This window comes from Cryptomeria japonica, chromosome 5 (genome assembly GCF_030272615.1).
Source record: "Cryptomeria japonica chromosome 5, Sugi_1.0, whole genome shotgun sequence".
In the NCBI taxonomy this organism is placed as follows: domain Eukaryota; kingdom Viridiplantae; phylum Streptophyta; class Pinopsida; order Cupressales; family Cupressaceae; genus Cryptomeria; species Cryptomeria japonica.
Window position 1 is genome coordinate 307,373,634 of NC_081409.1, and position 16,091 is coordinate 307,389,724.

The following is a 16,091-nucleotide window of genomic DNA, read 5'->3' on the forward strand; positions in this document are numbered from 1 at the left end:
TCTGTTGTACTCGACTTGACTTCTCCTTGCGTTCCACGCTACTTGATTCAATCCTGAAATGATATCTTCCTGGGTATTGCCTATCCGCAAATTTGGTTGTACTACTTGATTCAATCCTTCATGTGGCAACACCATCGTATTTCATGATCACTCTTGCAATGTATTCCTTTTCAAAATCTTCGGACTTTCGGACTTTCGGAAACTAAGCCCTCCTTCTAGCGCCAATTCTGTTGACGTGTATTTTGTACACCATCATACACAGAATAAAATACCAATAGGCATCTTATCCTCTCTTGAGAAAATAGTCTCTAACTGTCGAAGATTCGCGTAAAGGATCAGTTAGGTAGACTCCAAGGTTCTTTTAGGAGGGTCTCTACGTGTGGACAAGCTTCCAGCGGTATGATGTGATTTGCTGTTTCCTCCAAGGGGCCTTACGTATTCCGAAAACTCAAGATTTGCTAAACTAAGGAAACTATTCAAAAAATAACAAAAGAGTAGGGTTTGAAAAGGGTCTAATCTAGTCTAACCCTATGAATGACTTAGTATGGACAAGACTTGGCAAGATTCAACCAACTTCAATTTTGCCATAAGATAACAACTCAATTGAAATTAGTGCGATCTTCTAAGGTAATAAAATGATATTCAATGCATCAAATATCATGGACACTACCACGAAGGTACATATCCAAGACACAATAATGATTGAAGATTAGGGGATTCAAAGTATTTTCCAGTCGACCACGCAAGGCGTTCCTACAATCAGCAAGAAGCTAGTGGTTTGGATTACGAATCCTACCAAAGATCAAGTCTCACACAATGTCCTTCAAACTAACAAGCTACTTTGATTGAGCACAATTCAAGTAAATCAAACAACCATGAAGATAACTCAAGAAATTTGCAACAAAACACCATAACTTCAATATTTCATTGATTTCCAAGTCATCATGTACAACAATTGCTTGAATTTCTCTCTTCAAAACTCAATCTTGCTACAAAATAAAATTGCTTCTAGCTCTAATCTCTTTTCTCTATCAACTATTGACTATTACACTATTAACTATTCTTAAATGAAATGAAAAATGAGGGTATAAATAGCATCCTCAATTACAATGAAAGGTCCAGATTGAAAGTAGATCAACGGACAAGATCATGACACCTAAACCCTAATTAGGGTTTGTTACAAATGGCCTCGTTTTTACTGAACAATATTAAATACATAGCCAAATATTAAATTTGGCACAAAAACCTAGGAGACATAAACCAATGACAAATAAGATGCCATGTCATCTATAACAATCTTTCATCTAGAATCTTATTCCCTTTCCAATGTTCTTTTTTGGCATATGCAATGAATCTTGTCACGATTCCTTCGATTTCTGCAATTGGAATCTCGGGAAGATTCTTTACACTCTCTTCTAAGTGGATGACCTGATCGAATGCATCTAGAAGAGCTGCGTCCCAAGTAGATTCAAGTTCCTTTGTTCTTTCAATCAGGAGCATGGTGGCAAACATCTGATCATACTGTTCATCTGTAACATTTGCGTCCTTGCAAAAGATGATCTTGATTCTATCCTCTAGTTCCTGCATATCCACATCTGTCTCGACCTCGATCCTTCTGCCAAGAATGGTACGAAGTACCTCAAATACTCTGTCCTGGATCGGATTGATCACCTCCTCAACTTGGCCGCATCTAGTACTGATGTCTTCAAAGAAAACACTCTTCATATGGAGTAAGGTTGACCAATGAAACAAACTGTGAGATTCTCCATCCAAGATCTTCTCTTGTGCTAAGACCTTCCTTGATGTGTGTCTAATAACTTTCAAGACAGGAATGATAACATCCTTGGTATGGGCGAATGCAGCTACTGTTATCATCAAATTATGGATCATCTCAAGAACCTGGATAGCTTGATGAATAATCTTCATCATCCTTGTTGCAAATTCTATAGCCACTGTATGAGATCTATCCATCCAACTACTTGTACGTTGGACCATGTTCCTGAATCTCTCTGCCTCATTGATCGACTGAAGTGGAAGTGCTTGCACTGGTGATCTAGCTGGATCCTGACGTCCCAAAGGTTCATTGATGTGACTGAAATATGTCCTCCATGCACCGACCTCTCTCTCAAGCTTTCTATTCTTCTCCATTTCTTCTCTAAGCTTATCTTTCAATGCTTCAAATGAATCAGTAGCATCATCTAAAGTCTGCTCTGCTGTGGATGGTCCTAACTCAAAATTCTGTATATCATATTCTTCTGCTAGGATCTCACCTTCATATTTGTCTGCTGTCGGCGTAGCTATCTGCAATTTCCTGGATCCAGTCTCATCTCGAATCATCTTGGACATCTTGGTAGCCTTCTTCTTTTCTGTTACTTCGTGTGAGCGTCCAACAAGGCTCTCTAAATCAATTGCATTGTCTTCGTCCTCTACTACGATCACCTTGGTTAATCTTTCCTTCAACCAATCTGGGATAATCGATCTAGTTTCTTGAACTTGAATCTCTTTATGCACTATTTCTTCTTGTCTGGGAGGAGATGTCATTTCATTGTCTTCTTTGTCTTCATCTAACTCATAGTCTTGGAGAGATCCATCTGGTGACCCTTGCTGTGCCGTCCTTCCTCCTGCCTATCGTTCTGTACCATAGACTCCATGGATTCTTCCATTTGAATTGTTCTTTTCTCAGGTCTAGAAGAAGTACCGGATGATCGATCTCTGTTAGCCTCTTGTTTCTTCTTGGAAGATTCTCTCTTTCCAGGTCTCTCTTTCCTCTTCGAACCTCTTGAATGGAGATTGCCCTCACTGGCACATCGAAGGTTTCCTTCACCTGAATTTCTAGGATTAGGATTGCCTTCACTCACACTAGCTCCACCTTCAGCAGGTTTCTCTTCCAAAGTGAAAGTCATGGCTATGCCTTGTTCTCTCAACTTCTGATGTTGTATGTCAACCTATCTGCGAGTACAAGACAAGACTGGTGCCATCAAAGTATCTAAATCCACGACCTCGGGCTCATTCCAATCTAACCTTATTGTTTTGCTTTCTCGATCATAGGAAGACTGGATATGTCTGCCACTGTCCTGAGCTTGGTCGGCCACTCTGTATATCCTGCATTTCCTGATGAAATCCAAAGGCAATCTAGAATGCATTTTTCGTTTCACTTCAAGATCATCTAAGAGATTCATCATAAAATCTTCAATCTGATACTCATGTCTAAACTTCTTGCCAACTGTCTCCTCTAAATGTCCATGTGGATCAAAGCTTTCTCTCAAAGCAAAAGATGAAAAAGAATACAAGGCTAACTCCTTCTCTGCGTCATCCATAGCTAAAGCATTAGGACATACCTCAACTGAATTACCCAAAATGATAGGTACTGGAACTCCATTCTGATGTCTGTGTCTGAATGCCTTCACATATGCTGCCAACTGTCTTGTTACTTCAAGTAACACAATTCTGTCTGTCGGATATCTCGGCAACATGTATGGAGGTAAAGGACATCCATGCACTCTAATATAAGTGAACTTGGGAAACTGAATGAACCAAGCACCGTACCTCTTTATGAATTCCTGGGCATCCGGAGATAACCTGTTGTGAATTCCACCTTGCAACGTCCTGGTGATGTTCATCGTGAAAGTATCATTAACTAACTTATAGTTACTCCCTGGCGGATGATGCAAGTAGGCATAGGAATCACAAGCTCTGACCTCGCCGGGTCCTCTTCCAATCACTCCTCTGTGAGGTAGTCCTGCGTATTCAACACTCCTGATCAAGGCATAGATGACATATGATCTCATGTGGAAGGACTTAGTAGCCTTGAGTCTCCTCAACTGTACGTCCAAGCAATGGCTAATCATCCTAGCCCAATGTATCGTACCTTTCCCTTGAACAATCACCTGGATGAAGTAAAACATCCACTTCTCAAAATAGAAGGCATGAGGGGCTCTTGTAACTCGGTTGAGCATGGTAATCAAATCTCTGTACTCCTCCTGGAAATCAATCCTGTGCGGTGTGTTCGGGACCTTGCTCAGACGGGGACGGCTCTTAAGTAGCCAGTTCTTATTGATAATGCTTAGACAAGCATCTGGATCATCTTCGTACACTGATCTAGCTCCTTCTATGCTCTTGTATATCATGTCCCTGTGCTCTGGAAGATGGAAAGCTTCACTTATAGCTTCCTCTGAAAGGTACGCCAAAGTGTTTCCCTCTTTGGACACGATCGTCCTGGACTGTGGATCATAGTGACGAGCACATTCGATCATCAACTCATGGCACTGAACAGCTGGAGGAAAGCCGACCGCCTTAATGATGCCACTCTCTATTATTCTCTGGGCGACAGGTGATGGCTTGCCAATGTAAGGGACTTCTCGAAACTTCTTCGTGTTAAAGTTACCCAAGTTTGTATCTCCAATGTTGCTCCACTTCGACACGATCTTGGTATCCACTTCTTCGGTCTTCTGATCCTCTTTCATGAGAGCTGAGCGACTGGTGGATGCTCCCGCCTTCGGGGTCGCCATACCTACACAACATTTCATAATGAGAACTAGATTTTGCAATAAATAACATAGATTAGAGGATAAATTTTAGGAAACTTCATGATAAATCTTTGAGTTATCATTTCCTAAAATAAAACGATTGAGCTAGGAATTCAAAATTCAAAATTCAAAATTTAAAATATGACGATGAATAAATAAAACAATAAAAATCAAATCGCCATACCTCAATAGAGAGCTAACTCTAGAATGCAAAAGGAACAAAATTCGCCTAGGCAAAATTGAGGTATAGATGGTCTTCAACGTGATCTCCTCAAGATAGTAATTTCGCCACCTTTTGTGTCCTTGACGTGATCTTCAAATTCCCCTTTAACGTGATCTTCAAGCCTTGGCAAATTCGCTCAATATAGATTCGCACCACCTTGGAAGTTACTAGCGCCACCTTGGATTGATAGTTCGCACCACCTTTGATTAATAAACTCCAAATCGCAGTTTCAAACACAATTTCGCACCTTCTTCCTCAAAATCGCATGTAAGATAGGTAAAATGATGATGTAAAAATGAAGATTCCACTCTTCCTTTATAGCGCTCACCTCTCCATTTACCCCCAAGGCCGACTTTTATAAAAAATATAGCAATTAAAAACGATTTTTTAATAAAATAACAAGGCCGACTCTCCAAACCAAGCGCTCTTTTTAATTTTTTAATTAATTTAATAATCAAATATTAAATGCCATCGTTTTTAATTAATAAACTTTGATTTTTTTACAAGGCAAAAAATAATTAATTAATACCAAGCGCAATATTTAAATGCCATTTTTAATTAAAATATCGATTTTGCTAGCATTTAAATAAATTCAAAAATGTTTATTTGAGCGCCAAAATATTTTGAAAATGAAGTATACGTACCTCATCGCCTTGGTCCCTTGGAGAGGGACAAGAGCGATCCATCATGTTGGTCTTGATTTTTGCATTTTTGACGTTCAACCTCTGCATTTCTACGTTCAAATCATCATTTTTGTCGGGTCCTTCGAGTTTGATTGACTTGCATGTGTGAAGGGATGCCCTTGGATGTAATATCGCCCTGGTCCCTTGGAGAGGGACAGGAGCGATCCTAATGTTTTCACTTGAAATTCTCCATTTTGACATCAACTTTTCCTTGTATGGTGAAAAATAACTTTGCTTGTTCATTCCATGCTCGTTCCACTTGCTTTTCACAAGACATTTCGATGTTTAAAGGATTATCGCCCTTGTCCCTTGGAGAGGGACAGGAGCGATCCTTGTCTTTTCTCCATTTTAAGCTCAAATCGGTGATATTTAACGTCCATTTCCCTTTGCATCGCCTTCCAAATGATGTTTAAAACCATGTGCGACTTTATCTCAACATGATCTTTAAAGGATATCATGGGTTTTGGCAAATATCGCCCTGGTCCCTTGGAGAGGGACAGGAGCGATCTCCATGTCCTGGCTCAAATTCGTAAACATTTAACCTTTGTTCTTCGTTTATTGCCTTCCAAATAACGTCCTTTACCTCGTCTATCTTTGCATTGTCTTGATTTTGAAGGAGCATGAGTGTTTTTAATGAAATCGCTTTGGTCCTTGTCCAAAGGACAGGAGCGATATAGACTCCTTAGCTTGATCGATAACATTTGGACGTTCCAAACTTTGATATATCACTTTCAAAAGACGCCTTGAACCTTGTATGACCTTGTGAAGCCTTGTCTTAACGTGATTTTTGCATGAATCGGTCAATACTTTCAACATCGCTCTGGTCCCTTCCTGAGGGACAGGAGCGAAGTTCAACATTTTGAGCTCGTCTTTGCCTTGTTTAACTTGCAATTGTCTTCAATGCATGGAATAAAGTCCTTTGATCCTCCTTGATTGCTTGACGCTTGATAAACTTTCAAGATTTATGCCTTTATGCGACTTTCGCTCTGGTCCCTTGGAGAGGGACAGGAGCGAACTAGGAGTCTTTAGTGTAAATCTTTCAATGTCGATGACCTTTGATGCTTTGCCCTTGATTGAAATGCCTTGAAACGCCTTTGCCACCTTGTTCCCCGTCTTGGAATGTCTTGAACTTGAAGGGACGACAATATAACCATTATATCGCCCTGGTCCCTTGGAGAGGGACAGGAGCGATCTTGCTCTTGTGGGCTTCACTTCACTTTATCACCTTCAAAGTTTATATTCAACGGATTCGCAATGTTCCATTCCATTCATCCATGCCTTGAGATCGATTGAAACTTGGCAAGAAAATCATCTGTAACAAAAATCGCTCTGGTCCCTTCCTGAGGGACAGGAGCGAACTAGGCATTTTGGGTCCTTGCTGACGTTTCAAAATCTTCAATTTGTATTCAATGAGTTCATTTCACATCCTTCCTTGCCTTCAAACATAAACTTGACTTGATCTTCGCCTGAATCTCGCCTTATGAAGAACATCGCTTTGGTCCCTTGGAGAGGGACGGGAGCTACAAAGTATTTCGCCCTGGTCCCTTCCTGAGGGATAGGAGCGATTTTTCTCCTGGAGGTATTTCTGTGTTTGTGAAAATATTCAATTTATATTCAATGGAAAGATCACGCCTTTCTCTATCATTTCCAACTCGAAATTCACCTTGACCCTGCAAGGATAGTAAGATATTCAAAAACGAGCTCCGGTCCTTCACTGAGGGACAGGAGCGATTTTGCTCCTACAGGCCAAAATATCATGATTTTACACGTTTAATCAATTCCCGAGGCAAAAACAAACCATTCCTAATGCCTAGGATCAAAATTCAAAAAAGTCAAAATTTGGTCAAAAATATTCAATTGGACAAAAATTCACATTTCACCTTCAACACTTAGACAAATTTAAGCTCTGCATTCAAAATTCCAATTGAAAATAGACCATTTTGGCGAAATCATTGCATTCAAAATTCGCATTCAACGAAAGAAAGCTCAAAAGCTCTCAAAACTGACTGGATTCTGGCTTGAAAAGACGTTAATTAAAACCCTAAGGGTTGACCCTAAATCCAGACAACTGACTGACTAACAAAATCCTAAAAGCGAAACGAAAAGCGAGCGAAAAAAAACGAGCAAAAAGAGGGGGTCCCCATTTGCAATGGGGAGATGTGTGAAATGGTCACAACATCTGGCGACACCACTGAGAAATGTTGAAAACATTTGGGAATCAATCTTTCTAAAAGAAAACTCAGAAAACCTCCCTCAACAAAACCAGGAGTTAAGAAACACTTACAAGAAGAGACCATCATATTGAGACAAAGTATCAAGTCCACAGTTACCCATGTGTGTGCAAATGCATTAATTCCCCTCAACAAGACAATCATGATCTTCAGGTTCCCCTGTGATAAGCTACGTAGTTCGTCTCGACTCCAAAAGCATCCTGGATAGAGCCTCGCTGCCAGTCAGACGTCCATAGTCCCGACGAGGTTATCGCCGCAAGCTCACGAATATTGCTCCATTGCCAGCCAGGCGTTTATAGCCCCGATGGAGTTACTCGTAAATTCCCTTTAGGCAATTTTGATATTTCTTTTTAGCTCATCTTTTTCCTTTTGATTTTCTTTTTTCCTTTTCTTTTCATCTTTTCTTTTGATACTGCTTTTCAGTTCTGTCAATTCTTTGGCTTGTGAGTAGTGAAACTCACTAGGGTTTGAGGATTGCGGTGGCGTTGAAGCTAGACTTTAGATTTTTCACTAATCACAGCTTCGCCTGTAAACCATAACGACTCGGAGATTATAAGTGTGTGAAAATATAATAACTGGAGGACAAAATACGTGAGTTCAATAAGCTAATCTACTCCAATGCAAATACATCCTGACTCAAAGCTTTATTAAAAGAAACTCCCTTTGCAATTCCAAAAGACCTCATGATTTTCCAAATGCAACCAACAACCTAGTGGGAAGTCAGAGTGTTACATGACAAAATCACCCAATGTCAAATGGATACCCCTCAGAACAAAACAACTAACCTAAAACGAAAACAAAACACCTAAACTAAGAACGAAAACAAACAAACGAAAAACAAACAAACGGAAAACAACGAAAGCAAACTAAACTAGCTATGTACAAGGGAAGGCCTCGGGCATTTCAGGACTGAAAGTAATGTTTGAGATACCTCCCATTGACAGGCAACGAGATGTCTTCTCCAGTTAAATTCTGCAACCTAAATGCGTTTTCTCCCAATATCTCTGAAATTTGATAAGGGCCTTTCCAAAGCTTATCAAACTTATCATGTTCTCCTCTTTTCTCATGTGCTTTGTCCCAATACAGGACGAGATCTGAGATTCGGAATGCCTTAACTCTTGCTTGTCGATCAAACCATCTCTTCACCACTCCTTGGTGTTTCGCAAAGTTCTCTAATGCTTGATCTCTTTTTTCTTCCAGGTTCATTAACTGCGTTAGTCGGGCTTGTACTGCATCAGTATCTTCCATATATTCCTGAATAAATTTCAAAGTCGGGATCCTGAGTTGCATGGGGAAGACTGGGTCTTGGCCATAAACTAGAAAATAAGGCGAAATGCCTAATGCGTTCTTTGTTCTGATTCTGTCTGCCCATAAGGCGAATCTTAACTGGGTGTGCCATTCTCTCGGGCTTCTTTCCAGCAATTTCTTAATAACGCTGAGCAAATTTTTGTTGGTAGACTCAGCTAACCCATTACCCTGAGGATAATAATTTGATGAAAACTTGAGGGTTATTCCATATTCAAAAGCCCAATTTGAGAATCTCAATGATGTGAATGCCGATCCATTGTCGCAAACCAACGCATAAGGATATCCAAACCTTGTGATTATATTTTCCTCCAGAAATTTGATTACAACCTCAGTAGTGCAAACTTTAAGTGCTTGTGCCTCTGACCATCTGGTTCAATAATCTGTAGCTGTAATGATGTACTTGTGTTGTGCTGAGGATGCGGGGTTGATAACACCAATAAAATCCATTCCCCATTTAGCAAATGGTCTGGCTTCAATCACTGGATTCAGTGGCATGGCAGGATTCCTTTCTCTAAAAGCTGCGACTTGACATGTGTGGCAAGTCTTGATATGATTAAATGTATCTTTGAAAAGCGTAGGCCAGTAATATCCTGCTCTCAGGATCTGGTGAGCTGTAGCAAGGTTGGCTCCATGTCCGGTTCCGAACTTGGAATGAAAATGTTCGATTATCTGTTTTGCTTCATCCTTACCAACACACCTCAAATATATTCCTTCATGATTTCTGCGATATAAAACAGATCCTTGAAGCATGTAGTGCTGACACTTCATTCTTAATGCTCTCTTCTGTGTGGGTGTCATGCGAGCAGGACATCTGTGATTAAGCAAGTATGTCACAATATCTTTGTACCATTCATCATGTGTGACATCTTCTAATTCATAAATTTGCTGGACTAATCCTGGTCCATCAACTGCCAATGTCTGCGCCAAAGCTTGTCCTCGAACAAGTTTCATGGGCTGGATTTCAATATCAAATTCTTGGATAATGGCGACCCACTTACCTCTTCTTTCTCCTAATTCATTTTGCATGAGAAGAGTTTTGACTGCTGCACAAGGCACTATGGTATAAATCTTGGCCCTCAGGAGGTAATGTCTGAATTTCTTAACGGCCTTTACTAGGGCGTATGCTTGCTTTTCAATGTTAGGATATCTGAGTTCTGCATCTTTGAATGGGGTGCTCATGAATGCAATTGGATTCTCATCCTTCTCTTCACTTCTCTGAGTGAGAATAGCGGCACAAGTGTAGTCAGAAGCGAAGGAATATAAGTAGAAGGGCTTGAGATAATCAGGACTGATCAATACTGGTGCTTCTGTGATTGCGGTCTTTATTTCCTCAAACGCCCTTTTGGCTTGTGGAGTCCATTCAATTTTGGCGTCCTTCTTCAACATCTCATTCAAAGGTCTGACGATCTCGGCAAATGTGGTGATGAACTTTCAGACGAAGTTGATCTTGCCGAAAAATGACTTGAGTTCTTTCTTGCTAGCCGGCAAATTGATAGTGGATATGGCCTTTACCCTTTCAGGATCAATGGAGATTCCTCTTTCTGAAATGACATGTCCTAAAAGTTTTCCTTCTGTTACTCCAAATATGCATTTCTTCGGATTGAGGGAGACACCGTATCTTCTGCATCTTTGGAAGACTCTTCTTAAGTCGTCCACATGATCTTCTCTCTGCCTAGAGAAAACTGTGATGTCATCCATATATATAATAATGCATTTACCAATTAAATCTCTGAAAGCGATATCCATAGCTCTCTGGAATGTGGCCTCGGCATTTATAAGTCCAAAAGGCATTCTCTTGTAAGCAAACGTACCCCATTTGGTGGTGAAAGCGGTCTTTAATCGATCTTCAGGTTCGACTTGGACTTGGTTGTATCCTGAATATCCATCTAGGAAGGACATCATCTGCGATCCATTGACGATCTGCAACACTTCATCTAATGATGGTAGCGGATAATTATCTTTCTCTGACGCTCTGTTGAGATTTCTGAAATCAACACACAATCTGATCTCTCCATTTTTCTTTCTAACAGGTACTAGGTTGGCGACCCACGTCGAATGTCTTACTGGGAAGATGATCTTGGCTGTGAGTAGCTTCTTCACTTCTTGATATATCAGTGGTTCCAATAGAGGATTAACTGGTCTTTGTCTTTGCCTGAATGGCTTGCTTCCTGGCTTCAACGGGATTGTGTGAGTGATAATTGCAGTGTCGTAGGTCTTGAGATCCTCATAGCTCCATGCAATAACATCTGGGAAGTCCCTCATATTTTTCAGGATTCCATCTCTTTCAGTCGCTGTGCAGGACTTACCAATGAAGACATTCTTAACTTGTGTCTCATCACCTAGATTGATCGTGTCACACATATTGCCTTCCATGCTATGATTCTTCTTTTCTTTCAACTTGTCAGGATCAAAAATCCTTTCTAATTCAACCATTCCTTTTGGAATAGTGTTTGTCTTTAAATTCAGGACACCCTCAGCATCGAATTCGGCTTCACCGACCTCATCTTCATCTATGATCTGGGTTAAGAAGACGTCTGTGTTGGTTAGGAAGTCTAGAATATGCTTGTCATCTTCGAAAACTTGGAAGTTGGTAATGTTGTCTGGGACAGGAGCGAATTAGATATCATTTCACACATCGTGAAAAATCATCGCCACCTCCGAGTCCGTCTTCGAATCTGATAGTGCTGGCCATTGGAGAAATGTGATGTAGTATATAAACTTGTTCTTAAATTTGTTTCACGAAATTGAATAGCCTCAAGTTCGATCAACTTGGCTCTGATACCATGTAAATGTTATTGCAATTTCCAATTTAATGGACAAGTTATATGGTAGATAGTGTATTTGCGTTTTGATATTATTTCTATGACAATAATATTATCTTATTTCTTTTCTGCAGGTCTGAGGAATGAACATGTATTGATTTCAATGTCATTCCTTTTCTTTTGAATGATGTATATATATCAAGGCAGCCACGATCAAGTGGCACCTTGATCGGACATGTCTTTTAGACATGTCCGACCAAGATGTCACTTGGTCATGACTGTCCACCGATTCACTTCGGTGTTTATGATAACAGTTCGGTATCATTTGCATATGTTAATAGTTCGATATAAACACACCTGATGATGAATCGGTGTCAAGGCATATTATGATATAAGCACACCCGATAATGAATCGGTGTCAAAGCAGATTATGTTATAATCACACCCGATAATGAATCGGTGTTAAATTAAACAATAACAATAACTAATAGCATTATATGCTATCGGGTTAATACCCCGATAGTATATTAATGCCGATTCATAAATGAATCGACATTAATATGCTATCGGGTTATCAGCCCGATAGCATTTAGATCGACGCTTAACATAGTTAAGCAGGTCGTCGATCTAATCCATATCCATTATCAATATCATAATCAAAATCAAGGTTATAGTCTGATAAACATATTCAGTTTAGATAATCTAATAGCATAGACGAATAAATCAAAACAGAGGAGATTAATGAGATAGGAAAATCTTATCTTGCAGAAGCTACTAATGCATTAACAGAATGATGTATATATTTCTTTGCTCTAGGACTGCTTTAGATCTGCTCTTAATTTCTTTTACAAATCTGATCACAACTTTATATATATTTCTGCCTTAATGTCTGCTGTAGTAAACTCAGATCTGCTCATAAAAACTTTATAGGTATGATAAAAAAATCCTGCATAAATCTTATCATAAACTCTTCTAAAATTACTCACAATTTCCTTACAAATTCGCTTGCAAAATCTTCATAGATCTTCTGCACATAAACTTCCTTAAATCTCTATGTACTTTTCTTCACAAAAAGTTTGCTTCAGAACTCTTCTCAATTCTGCCTTGGAATCTCTCATTTATTCTCTCCACTATGCTACATTTCTGCATATACTCTTCTTATAATTTTCTCTTCATTTGCTGGTGTATTTGGAATGCCTTTTTACTCTCCTCACACCTATTTCATCACTTCTCAAATACCTTTTATATCTTCAATGATCTCATGAATGGAGATGTCTTTTTCCGATAGAGATAACTCTTACTAATAACACACCTCTTCATACTCATTTCTTACAACCTTTTATATCTTCTTATTCAACACTTTTTACTCCACACACTACTCATATGCCTTATATATCTGCTTCTTTTCAATCCTCTAATCTGGTGAATATATATATTATAAAACTTATTTATTCTACACACTTCTCAAGCTCTTACACAATGATTATTTTATATCTACATATCTTAATTGAAAGGGTGTGTCTTCTCTTAAGAGAGATACCATTTCTTAATTTCACAAAAGACAAACCTTTTGAGTTATTGTCCTTTTAACTAATCATAATTTGTGTTTATTAATTTTTGACTTTTCAAAACAGATCTGATTTCATGGTCTTCAACTATTAGTGGTCAGGATTTATGGTAGCATATGTAGACAACATTGTAAACTCGAGATGGTAGAATTAGGATTCTAAATGTCATGATTCATTTAGTTCATTATTGAGAATTTTCTCATAAAGTATCTCCATGATCATTATGCTCTAAACTTATTGATGGAACATATTTGTTTCTTTGGGTTTGTTTGATAAAACAATGTTTTAAGTTGTAAGTTTTTAAAATGATTTTTCTTTTTTTTTCAGTAAAATTGATACATTTGCAAATTCAATTTTTCTCTTTTTTTCTCATTTTTTCTACTTGAGCTTTACAATAAAATGACGGTTCTAATTTTCCTTCCATTTCTTATACTAATTCAATATGTACAATTGCAGACTAGGAAAAAATGTTCGCTTCGTATTACCTTTGGCACCAACTGTGAGTTTGAGCAAGCTTGAATACTATGCAGACCCAAATCAGAACAAGGTTATTTCAAGGTTTGAGTGGGGGAGTGGGCATTTAGTGGCACAAACTCCAAACAAACATTCTGGCATGATTGGAAATTTAGTGTCAAAGAATGGCTTAAACATTGAGATTTGGCAAGTTTTTCCAGCTTACAATATTTTGAAAGAATGCACATTATGCATTACAACTGTGAGTTAGATCCTTACTTATCAATGCTACACTTGTTCTAGCCTGGGATACCTTTTTTAAAAAGTCTTTTACAATAAATTTCAAATTACAATGCTGTTCAACCTATTCTATATTAATCTTCAAAATTCATTACATGGAAGGTTAAATCTACTCTTTAGATCTTCAATATAAATGTATACATTTGTCAACACATGCATAGATTTCATATATTTGTCTAGATTTCACCTTCGTACCAAGGATAAATACTTATCAGCAGAAGGCATGAAGAATATCAACGCCTTGTTACATTGGGAGCTAAATTTTGTTCATATAGCATCCATCCTTTTTATTGATATGGGACCTTTTGACTGCCAAAGAAAAAGATTCACATAGAATGAAATTATGACAAATGGATCATTTTGAGACAATTGCACAAAAATATACTATACCTTAATAACGGTTGACATTAAAAAGGCCTCAACATATATTACGCTTTGTTGAGACATTCTTTTATTTTAAGATGTCTTTATATTTATGAATTCAAAGTACATAGTTGTAATGTCCATTTTTGGTCCATTCCAACATTCTTGGAGAGTGCCAGCATTATGCGGAAGGTGATCTACAAGTGGCAGAGAATTTTTGGAGCCCAGATTAGTATAGCGGTACTATCTATGTGCAGATTTGGCATTCTGGGATCACTCCACACTTCTTGGGAAAGCATGTCATCTTGAGAAAATAGCAACTTGTACATTGATTGATTCCTATGCACTGAAAGTATTGATGGAGGGTCAAAATTCCTATTTGGGGCTTTTTAATTGTTTTCCATAACTTTGGCAATGTGTGGATAATAATTAAACTATTAATTAATTAAATGAAGTTGTCTAAGCGTGGACGACTTATTTAATTAATTATTTTACAATGTAACTTTCTAGGTTAGAAATATAAAGTTAAATTGATAAAGTTGCTTGGGGAAAAGAAGAGGGAAAATGCTTTTTTGAAAAAAATGAAAAAGGCTTTTTTAAAATAAGTAACAAAAAAATAGAAGCCCTTTATTTGAAAAAGCAATGAAAAAGGTATAAAAAGAGGTGAATGAGGAGAAAAATGCATTCTGAATATTTTATTTTACAAACCCCAACTTGGAGAGATTGAATTTGGTTCATTCTTTAGTTGAAGGATGAAAACCCTTCTAGCAATTAATTTTGTGGACGAAAGCCTACCTAGCTGATTGAGTGGATTCATACAATATTCATTGGTGTGCTGAATGTTAAAAGATTTGTGTAGATTTGAAAGATATATCTAAAATATCAATTCCAGAATTTTTAATTTTTAAAAATTTTAAAATTTTGATTTATGGCGGAGTTACAAGTTTTATGTTTATCAAAAATCATTTGCAAGCAAATATAAATCGATTTTTGTTAAGGAGATGTGTGTTGAATGAATGAAATAATTTTATTATTTCCAAAGTGCTGAACAAACTCTAGTTGTGAAGTCATTTCAAAATATATTTATATATTTTATTTTCTTTGAAGATCAATTGCTCTATTTTATAGTCATATTAATAGGTCCAAAGGATGGCTGTACCAAATTTACCCCATATAGCTACCATACATAATTAAGGAAAGGGGCATGAGTATTAAAAGAAGGAATCAACTTAAGTTTTGAAGATTATTGGTTTTCTCTAAGTACAAGCACACCTTTCGTAGGAGGTAAACATTGCATTAGAGGGTGGCTGTAGCACTTTGTGAAGGGAAATATTAGATCATATGGTTCACCATGGGTAGTCTATGAAGTATTTTCTAATCTTCGTTAGAATATAATATTGTTTGGGAAGTTTTCAATGAGTTCTAATTAGCCGTGGCAAGGGTTGGACTTAAAAATAGGCTATATGGAATGAAGTTGTAAGGCAGTGGCAACAAAAATGTAGTAGGGATGGTATGGTCACTGGGATACTTATTTGGTTGCTACCTGTTGTGACCATTTCACACGTCGCCCCATTAGAATGGGGACCCCCTCTTTTTGCTTTTGTTTTACTTGTTCTTCTCTCTGTTTTTAGGGTTTTGAGTGAGTGAGTGAGTTGTCTGGGCTAAGGCTAAACC

General features: G+C 38.1%; 1 protein-coding gene across 1 annotated transcript in view; it reads left to right on the top strand.

The window, feature by feature from the left end:
• The window catches only part of LOC131045021 (uncharacterized), a 318,125-nt gene that overhangs the window by 210,689 nt on the left and 91,345 nt on the right, over positions 1–16,091 (top strand). Inside the window, exon 9 of the mRNA XM_057978528.2 lies at positions 13,758–14,016. Coding sequence (XP_057834511.2) covers positions 13,758–14,016 — 259 coding nt within the window. The remainder of the gene's footprint in view (positions 1–13,757; positions 14,017–16,091) is intronic.